The sequence below is a fragment of the Gavia stellata genome, unplaced genomic scaffold, assembly GCF_030936135.1.
Source record: "Gavia stellata isolate bGavSte3 unplaced genomic scaffold, bGavSte3.hap2 HAP2_SCAFFOLD_53, whole genome shotgun sequence".
Taxonomy (NCBI): domain Eukaryota; kingdom Metazoa; phylum Chordata; class Aves; order Gaviiformes; family Gaviidae; genus Gavia; species Gavia stellata.
In genome coordinates, this window is record NW_026776569.1 from 207,034 (window position 1) to 219,404 (window position 12,371).

The following is a 12,371-nucleotide window of genomic DNA, read 5'->3' on the forward strand; positions in this document are numbered from 1 at the left end:
GCGCCAGGGCGGCGAGTGTGATTGGTACAGTGCTCTTGTGCACGCACAGAAGCACTTCTCCTCTTCGTGGATGTAGCTCCTTCTTCTTGTTTACCATTCCGCTGTCTCTTATCACAACAGGCTTTCAAGGACAGTTAGCGGTTTCCTCTGAGCCTTTCCTCTCATCAGAGACTGAGTTGCTCATGGGAATCAGATCGTGTCCCTTGTTACTAAACCATTCCTCCACAGCTTTGGACCCTCAAATCGGGGCTTTGGGCCTTGACAATAGGTTTTGTGCCCTCAAGGGATCCATTGCCCCTAAAAACTGAGGCGTGGCAGCCTAAAAAACGGTCCGCGGAGGCCCAAAATGAGGCTTTGGACCCTCAAAATGACCATTTGGCGCCTCAAAATGCCTCTTTGGACCCTTCAAAATTATGCTTTGGACCTTCAAAATGACTATTTCGACGCTCAAAATCACTATCTGAACCCTCAGAAGGAGGATTTGGACCCTCAAAACGAGGCTTTGGACCCTCAAAATGAGGCCTTGGGACCTCAAAATGAAGTTTTGGACACTCCAAATGACACCTGGGGTCCTCAAAATGAGGTTTTGGACGGTCACAATGAGGCTTTGGACCCTCAAAATGACAATTTCGACGCTCAAAATTACTGTTTGGATGCTCAAAATTACTGTCTGGACGCCCAAAATGAGGATTTGGACCCTCAAAATGAGGCTTCGAACCCTTAAATGAGGCTTTGGGACCTCAAAATTAAGTTTTGGACCCTCCAAATGACTGTTTGGGCCTTTAAAATGTCATTTTGGACTCTCAAATTGCAGCTTTGGAGACTCAAAATGACTATTTGGGCCCTCAAAACTACCATTTGAACCCTCAAAATAAGGATATGGACGCTCAAAAGGAGGCTTCAAACCCTTGAAATGAGGCTTTGACCCTTAAATGAGCCGTTGGGCCCTCAAAATGACTATTTGGACCCTCAAAATGCCTATTTGGACCCTCAAAATGAAGCTACGGGCCCTCAAAATGACTATTTGGGCCCTCAAAATGAGGTTCTGGGCCCTCGAAATGGCTATTTGGAGCCACAAAATGAGGCTACGGGCCCTAAAACGAGGATTTGGATGCTCAGAAAGAATACTTGGACCCTCAAAATGAGGCTTTGGACTCTCAAAATGGGGATTCCGGCCCTCAAAATGGGGGCTTGGACCCGGAATGACTATTTGAGGCTCAAAATTAGCATTTGGACACTGAAAATCAGACTTTGGGCCCTCCAAATGCGTATTTGGACTGTCAAAATGAGTTTTTGGGCCCTCAAAATTACTATTTAGGCCTTTAAAATGAGTCTTTGGACCATCAAAATGACTATTTGTACCCTCAAAATTACAATTTGAAGAAAATAAGGATTTGGAGGCTCAAAACAAGGCTTCAAACCCTCAAAATGAGGCTTTGAGCCTTAACTGAGGCGACGGGCCCTCAAAATGACTATTTGGACCCTCAAAATGAGGCTAGGGGCCCTCAAAATGGCTATTTGGAGCCACAAAATGAGGCTACGGGCCCTAAAATGAGGATTTAGATGCACAAAAAGAATTCTTGGACCTTCAAAATGAAGATTTTGGCCCTCAAATCGGGGCTTTGGACCTTGACAATAGGTTTTGTGCCCTCAAGGGATCCATTGCAACTAAAAAGTGAGGCGTGGCAGCCTAAAAACTGGTCTGCGGAGGCGCAAAATGAGGCTTTGGACCCTCAAAATGACCATCTGGCCCCTCAAAATGCCTCTTTGGACCCTTCAAAATTACTGTTTGGACCCTCAAAATCACTGTTTGGACCCTCAAAATGAGGCTTTGAACCCTTAAATGAGGCTTTGGGCCCTCAAAATGATGTCTGGGCTCCTCATAATGAGGTTTTGGACCCTCACAATGAGATTTTGGGCCCTCAAAATAACAATTTGGACCCTCAAAATGAGGATTTGGGCCCTCAAACTTTCTATTTGGACCCAAAACGTGAGTATTTGGACCGTCACAATGAGGTTTTGGAAGATCAAAATCAGATTTTCGGCCCTCAAAATGACTATTTGGGCCCTCAAAATGAGGAAATATACCCTCAAAGAAGACTTTCAGACTTCAAAATGAGGCTTTGGAGACTCAAAATGGGGATTCGGGCCCTCAGAATAAAGCTTTTGACCTTCAAAACAAAGAGTTCCTTCCTCAAAATGAAGATTTCAGCCCTCAGAAAGGGGATTCGGGCCCTCAAAATGAAGAATTCGATGCTCAAAATGAAGATTTCGGCGCTCAAATCAGGGGCTTCAGGCCCTCAAAATGAAGATTTTGGGCCTCAATACAAGGCTTCGCATTTGGACATTAGGTTTTGTGCCCTCAAGGGATCTATCGTCACTAAAAACTGAGGCGTGGCAGCCTAAAAACAGGTTGGCAGAAGCTCAAAATGAGCCTTTGGGCCCTCAAAATGACTATTTGGGCCCTCAAAATGAGGCTCTGGGCCCTCAAAATGACTATTTGGAGGCACAAAATGAGGCTAAGGGCCCTAAAATGAGGATTTGGATGCTCAAAAAGAGTACTTGGACCTTCAAAATGAGACTTTGGACTCTCAAAATGGGGATTCCAGCCCTCAGAACGGGGCCTTGGACCTTGACAATAGGTTTTGTGCCCTCAAGGGATCCCCTGCCACTAAAAACTGGGGCGCAGCAGCCTAAAAACAGGTCTGCGGAGGGGCAAAAATGAAAGTTTGGACCCTCAAAATGAGGTTTTGGACCCTCAAAATGACAATTTGGACCCTCAAAATGACTATTTGGACCCTCAAAGTGAAGCTACGGGCCCTCAAAATGACTCTTTAGGCCCTCAAAATGAGGCTCTGGGCCCTCAAAATGGCTATTTGGACCCTCAAAATGAGGATCTGGACCCTCAGAATGGCTATTTGGAGCCACAAAATGAGGCTACGGGCCCTAAAGTGAGGATTTGGATGCTCAAAAAGAATACTTGGACTTGGGTCTGCAGAGGTGCAAAAATAAGATTTTGGACCCTCAAAATGAGGCTTTGGACCCTCAAAATGACTATTTGGGCCCTCAAAATAAGGCTCTGGGCCCTCAAAATGACTATTTGGAGGCGCAAAATGAGGCTAAGGGCCCTAAAATGAGGATTTGGATGCTCAAAAAGAATATTTGGACCTTCAAAATGAGACTTTGGACTCTCAAAATGGGGATTCCAGCCCTCAAAACGGGGCCTTGGACCTTGACAATAGGTTTTATGCCCTCAAGGGATCTACTGCCACTAAAAACTGGGGCGCGGCAGCCTAAAAACAGGTCTGCGGAGGTGCAAAAATTAACCTTTGGACCCTCAAAATGAGGTTTTGGACCCTCAAAATGACCATTTGCCCCTCAAAATGACTATTTGGACCCTCAAAGTGAAGCTACGGGCCCTCAAAATGACTATCTGGAACCTAAAAATGAGGCTCTGGGCCCTCGAAATGGCTATTTGGAGCCACAAAATGAGGCTAAGGGCCCTAAAATGAGGATTTGGATGCACAAAAAGAGCACTTGGACCTTCAAAATGAGGCTTTGGACTCCCAAACTTTGGATTCCGGCCCTGAAAACGGGGCCTCGGATCTTCACCTTAGGTTTTGTGCCCTCAAGGGATCTGTTGCCACCAAAAATTGCATCGCGGAAGCCTACAAATGGGTCTGCGGAGGCGCAAAAATGAAAGTTTGGACACTCAAAATGAGGTTTTGGACCCTCAAAATGACCATTTGGACCCTCAAGATGCCTCTTTGGACCCTCAAAATGATGTTTTAGACCTTCAAAATGACTATTTCAACCCACAAATTTACTATCTGAACCCTCAAAACGAGGCTTTGGACCCTCAAAATGAGGCTTTGGGCCCTCAAAATGAAGTGTTGTCTCTCAAAACAACTCCTCAAGTTCTCTGTCTCTCAGTCTGGGGACGGGAGGGCATTGGTTAAAGAGGTTCAGGCCGTGGAGAAAAGAGAGACACCATTTCTTCCGCGTTTCCTCACTTACAGGTCCCAACCTGTCTTTCATGACCCCCAGCCTTTTCTCAGGGCCCCCAGTTCCCTCTCGAGGGCCTAAACCCTGAAGGCGGAGCTGGTCGCCTGGCAACGGCCGCCCAGGAGTCTGGGGGGAGTCAGTGGACCCAGGACAGCCAATCGCATTTGGGAAGGGTGTGATTGACATGTAACCAGACAGCCAATCGGAGGCAACATCACCTCAGGGAAGGGCGGGCACTGATGGGGGTGGGGAGGGAGCCCTCAGGCAGCCAATAAGAGAGAGCATCACCTCAGGGGAGGGTGGGCCCCAACTGAGGGCAGAGTGACAGCCCATGTGGGCAATGAGAGGTCAGAGTCCAGGTGAAGGGCGGGAGCCCACCAGGGCAGCCTGAACCAGCTGGGGGCCAATCAGAGGCAGCATCCCCTCAGGGGAGGAGACTGACAGCCCTCCCGACCTATGCCGGCAAAGACTGGTGTGAGAAGAAGGCGGGCTCCACCGGCAGCCGGGCCGAGCTTCAAGATGGCGCAGGTGGGGCCTGCTGTGAGGCTGAGGGTGGGGAGGAGGGGGAGGACCCGGCCGCCATCCGGCGTCTCCCGCCTGAGGTGGTGAGTTGAGTAGGGGGGATGTGGGGCTGGGGTCCCCCCTCAGAGCAGGGGGGTCCCAGGGTTGATGCTCTCCCCACCTCTCTCCCCACAGCTGCTGCACATCATCTCCTTCCTGACGCTGCCCCCACCCCCTGCTGAGACTGGGCCAGACCTGCCGCTGCCTCCACGAGGTGTGCGACAGCGAGGCCGCCTGGCGCCACCTCTGCACCCCTCTCCCCCGGCCGCCGCCAGCGCCCGTCCCTGCAGGAGGGCCGCCATCCTCACCTGTGAGTCCCTGTCATTGCCAAGGGATGGGGGGTGGCACTTTGTCCCCCAGCCTCATTTTCAGAGTCCACAGCTTTGATTGTACGGTTGAAAGCCTCATTTGTATGGTCCCAAACCCTCATTTTTAGGGTACAAACCCTCAATCATAAGTTCCAAACCCCCCTTTTAAGGTTCAAAGACTCAACGATGAACGACTTTAACGATTCTATATTTCTACAATTCTATGATTCTATGCTTTTAAGGGCCCAGAGTTTCATTTTTAAAGCCCAAACTCTGATTGTGAAGGTCAAAGCCTCAGTTTTAGAGGCCAAAGCCTTATGTAGTGGGTCCAAAGGCTCATTTGTAGCTTCCAAAGCCTCCTTTTCAGGGACCATAGCCTCCTTTTCAGGATTCGGTCCACAATTTGGAGAACCCAACACCTATTTTGAGCCTCCCAAGACCCATTTCTAGGGTGCAAAGGCTTAGGTTTTGGTACGGAAGCATCATTTGAGGGCACAAAGCCTAATTTCTGGGTTTGAAGTCTCAATCTCATTTCCAAAGCCCCGTTTTTAAAGAACAAAGCCCCATTTTGAAGGCCCACACCCTCCTTTTGAGGGTCCAAACTCTCATTTATTATTAGGTCCAAACCTCTCTTTTACAGCTCTGAGCCTCCACTGGAGTGCCCAAAGCTCTAAAACTTCATTTCTTGGGGCCATGGACGATCCAAGAGTTTCCCCTCCTTTGCAGGCTCCAAAATCTCATTTTTAGCATCGAGCCCATCTTTTAGCACCAAAAGTCTCTTTTTTAGGGCCAGACCCCTCATTTCTAGGGTCCCAACCTGTCTTTTATTACCCATAGTCTATTTTTTAAGCCTACGGTTTCATTCTGAGGGTCTAATCCCGCACCATCAGGGCAGAAAGCCTCTTTTTAGGCTCCAAAGCTACATTTCTAGTGTCCAAAGCCTCCTTTTTACTTTCCAAATCTTAGGTTTGGTTTCCAAAGCCTCATTTCAGGCTCCAAAGCCTCAGTTTTATGGTCCCAAGTGATATGACTTTCCACATGCCAGCAAGCGTGCCAGGGTCCGGCCCTAGGATACGGCTGAAAGTGCAAGGTCCGAGTGAAGGTGTCCAATTCCTCTTTTATTACTTCTCAGATGACAGCTCATGCTGGTGCCTGAGGGATTTCTCGAATGACGGTTCAGTTGAGGCAGGTGGACGTCCGTGGGGAAGCAAGTGTTACTGAAATCTTTAACAGCAGTAGAATGATGTCTCTTCCTTTGGTCTTGGAGGAGGCTGCACAACCAAAAGGTAGACTAGACGGGTCTCGGTGGGGTTTTCCAAACTGGTTACCCCCTTGACTTAGTGTAAGCACTGCTCAGCAACAACTAAACCATCAGTGTGTTACCAACGTTATTCTCCTCCTACATCCAAAACACAGGACCATACCAGCTACTAGGAAGAAAATTAGCTCCATCCCAGCCAAAACCAGGACAAGTGGGAATTGAAAGAGCTGACCCCTCGGTAGGAGACGTTCTGGTTTTTCAGGGTTTCTTCCCTTGCGGAGAGGAGTGCAAAACCTGCTCCCCGTCAGGTTGGACTTTGCCTCAAAACGTGGCGCTGCCCTTTCTGTTGTGACATCACTGACTGCCGTTGATGTCACAAAGCGTCGTCGGCGCTGAGTTAGACCCAGCAGGGCATAAGATCGGGGTCGTGCCTGCACCATTGTCACTCTCGGTCTTGAGAGAAGAGAGTGGTTGGCTCGCTCCCGAGCAAGCAGGATGCCTGTTTCCCGCACCTCAACGGATGCAGAGAGACAGCCATGGAGGGCCCTCGATCTGAACGGGTATGTTTGAAAAATCCTCCTCTCCTTTCCCCAAGGGTATTTTCCGCCTCATCTGCTGGGGTGGGTGGGGGACGGAGAGGGGACGCACACGAGGGCAGCCTGAGAGCTCGGCCTGGAGGCGGTGTAAGGCAGCAGCAGTCTCCTCAGTCCCTTCACAAACGCCAGCACTAGGCCTTGAAAGCCTTTTGTCTCTGCCAAATGGGGGACGAGTCCCTTTTGGATCGCACGGAGGGAGTCCCAAGCGGTTGCCCAGCTCCATCCTGCTGCAGTAACTGTGACAGCTTAGCTTAGCTGTGGGCTAAGGAACATCCCTGGGCAGCCAGGAAGGCAGCGGAGGCGGTACAGGGCTCACCGCGGAGTGCTCTGGGTGCCTGCAGCAGCTCTTCCTGGCCTGGGGAGAGCAGCTGGCCCCAGCCCTGGGAGGAGGGCGGCAGGCAGGCAGGGAGTGAGGCCAGGACAGCAGCACGACTAGAGACGGAGAGAGCCCGGTCATAACCTGCTGCCCTCCATAAAACCCCACGCTGCAGAGGTGGGCAGCAGGGCGAAGCAGAGCGCTTCCAGCTGCTAGCCGATGCCTAGAGAAGAGGTGCTTGGGTCTCGGGAGGAGAGCAGGCTTTTCCCTCCACCTGGCCAGGGTGCTGGGGTTGCGGAGATGCCAGCCAGGTTGGGCAGGTGGGTGCAAGAGGGCCCAGAAAGCAGGGAGGGATCAGGCCAGAAGCCCCGTGTGCTGCCCGGCTGCCCGGCAGGAGCAGGCAGCCTCAGAGCATGGGGGCTGTCTGCACTACTGCCCTCCAGCCGCGCAGCCCAGCACCCCCATTCCGGGGGCACCGTCCTGCCCCTTCTCTGGGGAGAGCCGAGCGGGGCCAGGCTGCCGCCCCTGTGTCAGGCCAGAGGCCTGTGTGTGTCCCAGGGGTGTTGTGCAAGGGGCCAGACCTTCCCAAAGGCCCGGGGGCCCTTGGGCTTGCAGCTGTGCTGAGCACAGAAACCTCATAGCAAGTGAGCTCCTGAACGGATCCCTGGCAAACCTGCGTCCCAGCCTTGGGCTTTGGTAACAAGAGTGTTCCTTCTCTTTTTAGACAATGCATCACCCACCAGAAGGGCAGGAGGGTCCTGAGGCTCCTTTTCCTGCTGCTTCCCATCCTGTCTGGTGAGTATCCCTGACCACAAATGGTGTCCTCAGTCCTGGGGAGAGGGACCAACTCCTGCGGAAAATAACCACCTCTTGACAATGTGACCCACAGCTGTTGTCTACTGCCGGGGCTCAACGGCGTGGGGAAAGGGAGCCTTGCACGTAAGTGTCTCTTGCTGCGGGAAAGCCAACGCCTGCAAAGGCGGAGACGGATCTTCCCGAGTGACCTCCGCAGGGTGGCAGGCTGAAGTGGGGAGCACTTTGGCAGAAGGTGCCTTTGCTGCCTGCATCCATCCCGCCCCCTCTTCATCTTGCAGGAGGCGCCAGGGTTTCCTGAAGCGGAGCTGCAGTCTCTGGGGTAAGAGCGCTTTCTTGCCAAGGAACGCACTCTGTGGAGCCGTCTCAGCTGGCTTCGTGCTGCCTGCACTCACTCGCCTCGCGTCCAGGGCTCCTGACCTTCCCCGTCTGCTACCTGCGGTGGTGGAAGGGAGCCGTTTGTAAACAGGAGGAAGGAAAGGGGCTGGGGGGCGGGGGGTGACCCAAGCCCAGAGCACCCTTCTCTGCACGGCGTTTGGAGCCTGCCTGCAGAGGCTGGGCAGCTGCTGGACAAGAGCTGCTTTCTCTTTGCCTCCAGGAACTCACAGGCTTGGCTGGAGCAGAAGATGCAGGAGCTCAAGGAGACGGCGGCTCAGGTGTCTGCTGCCAGGGCGAATATACTGCAGGCAGTGCGAGAGGTCCTCAGAGACCATGGTGTCCAAGAGGAGAAGAGAGAGGTAAGGGTGCTGGGGGTAGATCAGAGACCTTGCTGCCTTTGCGGGCTGCCTCCTGCTGCTTCTTTGTGGCCCGCTGTTCGCACAGAACGGCCCATCCATGTGTTTGTGTTCACTGCCATCTCTCCGGTCCTAATCTTTCCCCAGGAAATTCTGCAGCTGACTCAGGCGGCAATTAAGAACGTGCTTGAAAACTACCTCCCGATGCCTGACTGGGCTCTGGAAGCCATAGGTACGCAGACGGGAAGCCTCACTGCCCTCGGTTTGTGTATGGCACTCCCCAAATCTGCCGAGCTCTGCTGTCAAGCCTGAGAAATACATCCTAATGCACCGCTTCAACTCCTAATCTCTGGCCACCTTCATGTCAGGTGCCACCATTGAGGAGGAGAGGACATCCAAGAGTTACGGTGGGCAAGGCAAGAAGAGCTGGTGGCTTTCTCCATTCGGCTTCTCTTCTGCAAACCCTCCAGAGACGATCTTGCAGGTATCACGAGGACAGTCCGGACTCGTGGCTCACCTCCTTGCTTTTGGGCTGCCAGACGAAGTGCACAGCGCTTCCCTTCCGGCCGGCCGTATCGCTCAGCCCTGCCGCCTGCATTGCAGTCCTGACCTCTGCGAGGCTCTTTGGCTGCCTTGCTACTGATGGTCACGGCTTTCTGGTTTCAGCCCCGTATGGCCCCTGGCAACTGCTGGGCTTTCCAAGGATCTCGGGGCCACGTGGTCATCCGGCTGCCTGAGCAGATCTGGCCAAGGGCTTTCACCATCTGGCATATCTCCGAGGCAGTCTCTCCTTCCGGGGAAGTCAGCAGCGCCCCCAAAGAGTTTGCCGTCTCCGTAAGTCTTTGCCTTGTGCTTCTCAGGGTGGGGCCTGGCCCCAGGGAAAAGCTCTACCAGAGACGTGCTTCTCACAGCAGCTTCTCTCAGAGCTCTGTCTGGGGCTGGCTGCTGCAGGGCACCGCCTCCCCTGGGGGGCCACTGGGGGCACGTGGCGGGTCTGTGCCTCTGGGGGCTTCCCTCTGCTTCATGGCCAAGGATCCTGGAGCACGTGCTCAAAGCACCCAGAGTCAGCCTAAGCCGTGCTAGTCTACCGCTAGAGCCGAGGGAGGTGGGCAAGGCTTCCCGGTTCGGCCTCGGCGGGCCCTTTTTCTGGCGCCCTGCTCGAGCCTGACCTGCTCCCTTTGTCTCTTGTCTGTGAGGGCGTGGATGAGGCAGGGGCAGAAACTCTCCTGGGGACATTCACCTACGAGGTGCACAAGGAGGTGGCTCAGACGTTCCACGTGCAGGTACCGCAAGAGCTGTGGGCAGCATGCGCGGGAAGAAGGCCGGGTTCCCTGCAAGTCCGTGGAGGAAAGAGCTCTGGTTGCCCTTGCTTCCTCCTTCGTCAGGGCTGCCGTTTGGTCCTCGGCAGGGGCAGCGTGGGCAGAGGGGGCTCCGGCGATGTGCTGTGGCTCTTGCCACCTGCCTAATGATGGCTGCCCCCATTTCTTTACAGAAGGAGCTTCCCAGGACCTTTCGCTACATCAAATTCGAGGTGCAGAGCAACTGGGGAAACCCAGAGTACACCTGTGTGTACCGTGTACAGGTTCACGGGAAGACGGCGAGCCACCACGACCACCCACAGGCCCAAGATCTCCTTTGAGAAGACTAATGAAACAAGATGTGTGGCAGTTTGGCTTGTGTGTCTTCCTTGTAAAAAGGAAGGTCTGAGGTCTGCCTCAGACCTGGCTCTTGCCCGATTTGGAGGCAGGAGGGTGTATCCAGCATCCTGCGTAAACGGCTGCCCTCGCTGCACCGGCAGGAGCCATTGCCCATGGCGCCTTTCCTTCTGCTGTAGAGCTCCAGCCCCCGGCAAAACCTCCAGCGGGACACAGGGAGCACCGGCACTGTCCCCATGTCCCCGGCAGGGCACCAGCACTGTTTCCATATTCCAGGACACCGGCATGGTCCCTATGTCCCAGCACACCGACGCTGTCCCCCCAGTCCCTGGCTGCCCTGTTGCCACTGTGACCTCACAAGAGCAGGCAGCAGCAGGTGCTGGTAGCGCCCCGGGAAGGGTCGAATGCGGTGACTGTGGGGGGATTCCTCCGTGATGGCTGGTCTGTGTAAAAGGTGGGTGGGTCAGACGTGGTCCTCCCTGGGGACCATCCCAAAGGGGCTGTGACCCCACAGTGCTGGCCCCACTGCTGCCTTGGGCAGCCCCAGGCAGGCTGGGGACCGAGCACTGTCTCTGCTTCTCCCAGGCACAGCACGCGTGCTGGATCGACTTGGGAGTGAGGGGAGCTGGTGACAACAGCAGGTACACCACCCGCCAGAGCTTCCTCTGACCACTGCGCAGTATCCTCTCCTTTGGCCTCATGGATGCATTCGGCGTCGTCCTGCTCTGCTCCACCTTCCTCTTCCTCTTTGTCCTGCTCTGGCCCCTCTTTGTGCTGCAGGACCACGTGCTGCCGGCCCTGCTCATCCTGGGGAGAGCTGCGCTCCCCATTACCGATATCTTTCTCATCTGTCTGCTGCCATCCCTGGCTGCCTTCCTCACCGTTCTCGTCATCCCGTCCTCCTTTTCCTCGGCTTCATGCATCTGCTGGTGCCGCTGCCAAGCTGAGCCCATCAAAGACAGTGGCAGTGCCTTGGGGATAAGGTGTTTGAGAAGATGTAGGAGAAGCAGCCCTGCAGACCCCCAGGGTAGGGGAGAAGGAGGGGAAGAGGTGCTCCAGGTGCGAGAGCAGAGATTCCCCTGCAGCTCCTGGGGAGGACCATGGTAACACAGGTTCTCACCCTGCAGCCCGTGGACATCCGCCGTTGTCACGGCTTATCGCCAGCCGGCAACTAAGCACCACACAGCTGCTCACTCGCTCGCTCTCTCCCCCTATGGCGGGATGGGCGAGAGAATCGGCAGGGCCAAAGTGAGAAAACTCGAGGGTTGAGATAAAGACAGTTCAGTAGGTAAAGCAAAAGCCACGCGCGCAAGCAAAGCAAAACAAGGAATTCATTCATTACTTCCCATCAGCAGGCAGGTGTGCAGCCATCTACAGTGAAGCAGGGCTCCATCACGCGTAACGATTACTTGGGAAGACAAACGCCATCCCTCCAAACGTCCCCACCCTCCTTCTTCTTCCCCCAGCTCTATATGCTGAGCATGACATCATATGGTATGGAACATCCCTTTGGTCAGTTGGGGTCAGCTGTCCCGGCTGTGCCCCCTCCCAACTTCTTGTGCACCCCCAGGCTGCTCGCTGGTGGGGTGGCGTGAGAAGCAGAAAAGGCCTCGGCTCTGTGTAAGCCCTGCTCAGCTGTAATGAAAACATCCCTCTACTCTCAACACTGTTTGCAGCACAAATCCAGAACACAGCCCCATACCAGCTACAGTGAAGAAAATCAACTCTAGACCAGCCCAAACCAGCACACCACGGTGCCCCTTCGCCGACGCTGGGGAGCACCCCAGCTCCGCCTGATGACAGCAGCCACTCAAACACAGGCGGTACAGTCAGGGCAACAGGTTTCTTGTCCTGCTGCAGGTCCTCAAAATGAGGTTTTGGACCTTCACAATGAGGATTTGGGCCCCCAAAATGACTATTTGATCCCTCAATATGAGCCTATGGCCCTCAAAATGACCATTTGGGCCCTCAGAATGAGGCTTTGGGCCATCAAAATGGCTATCTGGAGCCACAAAATGACTATTTGGACCCTCAAAATGAAGCTACGGGCCCTCTACATGACCATTTGGGCCCTCAAAATGAGGTTCTGGGCCCTCAGAATGGCTATTTGGAGCCACAAAAT

The 12,371-nt window shown here is 53.9% G+C and overlaps 1 protein-coding gene across 1 annotated transcript in view; it reads left to right on the top strand.

Annotated features, from left to right (window-relative positions):
• The window catches only part of LOC132321128 (SUN domain-containing protein 3-like), a 30,994-nt gene extending 20,761 nt beyond the window's left edge, over window positions 1-10,233 (top strand). The window contains exons 2-8 of the mRNA XM_059834700.1: window positions 7,772-7,842; window positions 8,459-8,597; window positions 8,742-8,826; window positions 8,963-9,078; window positions 9,261-9,428; window positions 9,791-9,877; window positions 10,087-10,233. Coding sequence (XP_059690683.1) covers window positions 7,772-7,842; window positions 8,459-8,597; window positions 8,742-8,826; window positions 8,963-9,078; window positions 9,261-9,428; window positions 9,791-9,877; window positions 10,087-10,233 — 813 coding nt within the window. The remainder of the gene's footprint in view (window positions 1-7,771; window positions 7,843-8,458; window positions 8,598-8,741; window positions 8,827-8,962; window positions 9,079-9,260; window positions 9,429-9,790; window positions 9,878-10,086) is intronic.
• The last annotated feature ends 2,138 nt before the right edge of the window (window positions 10,234-12,371 follow it).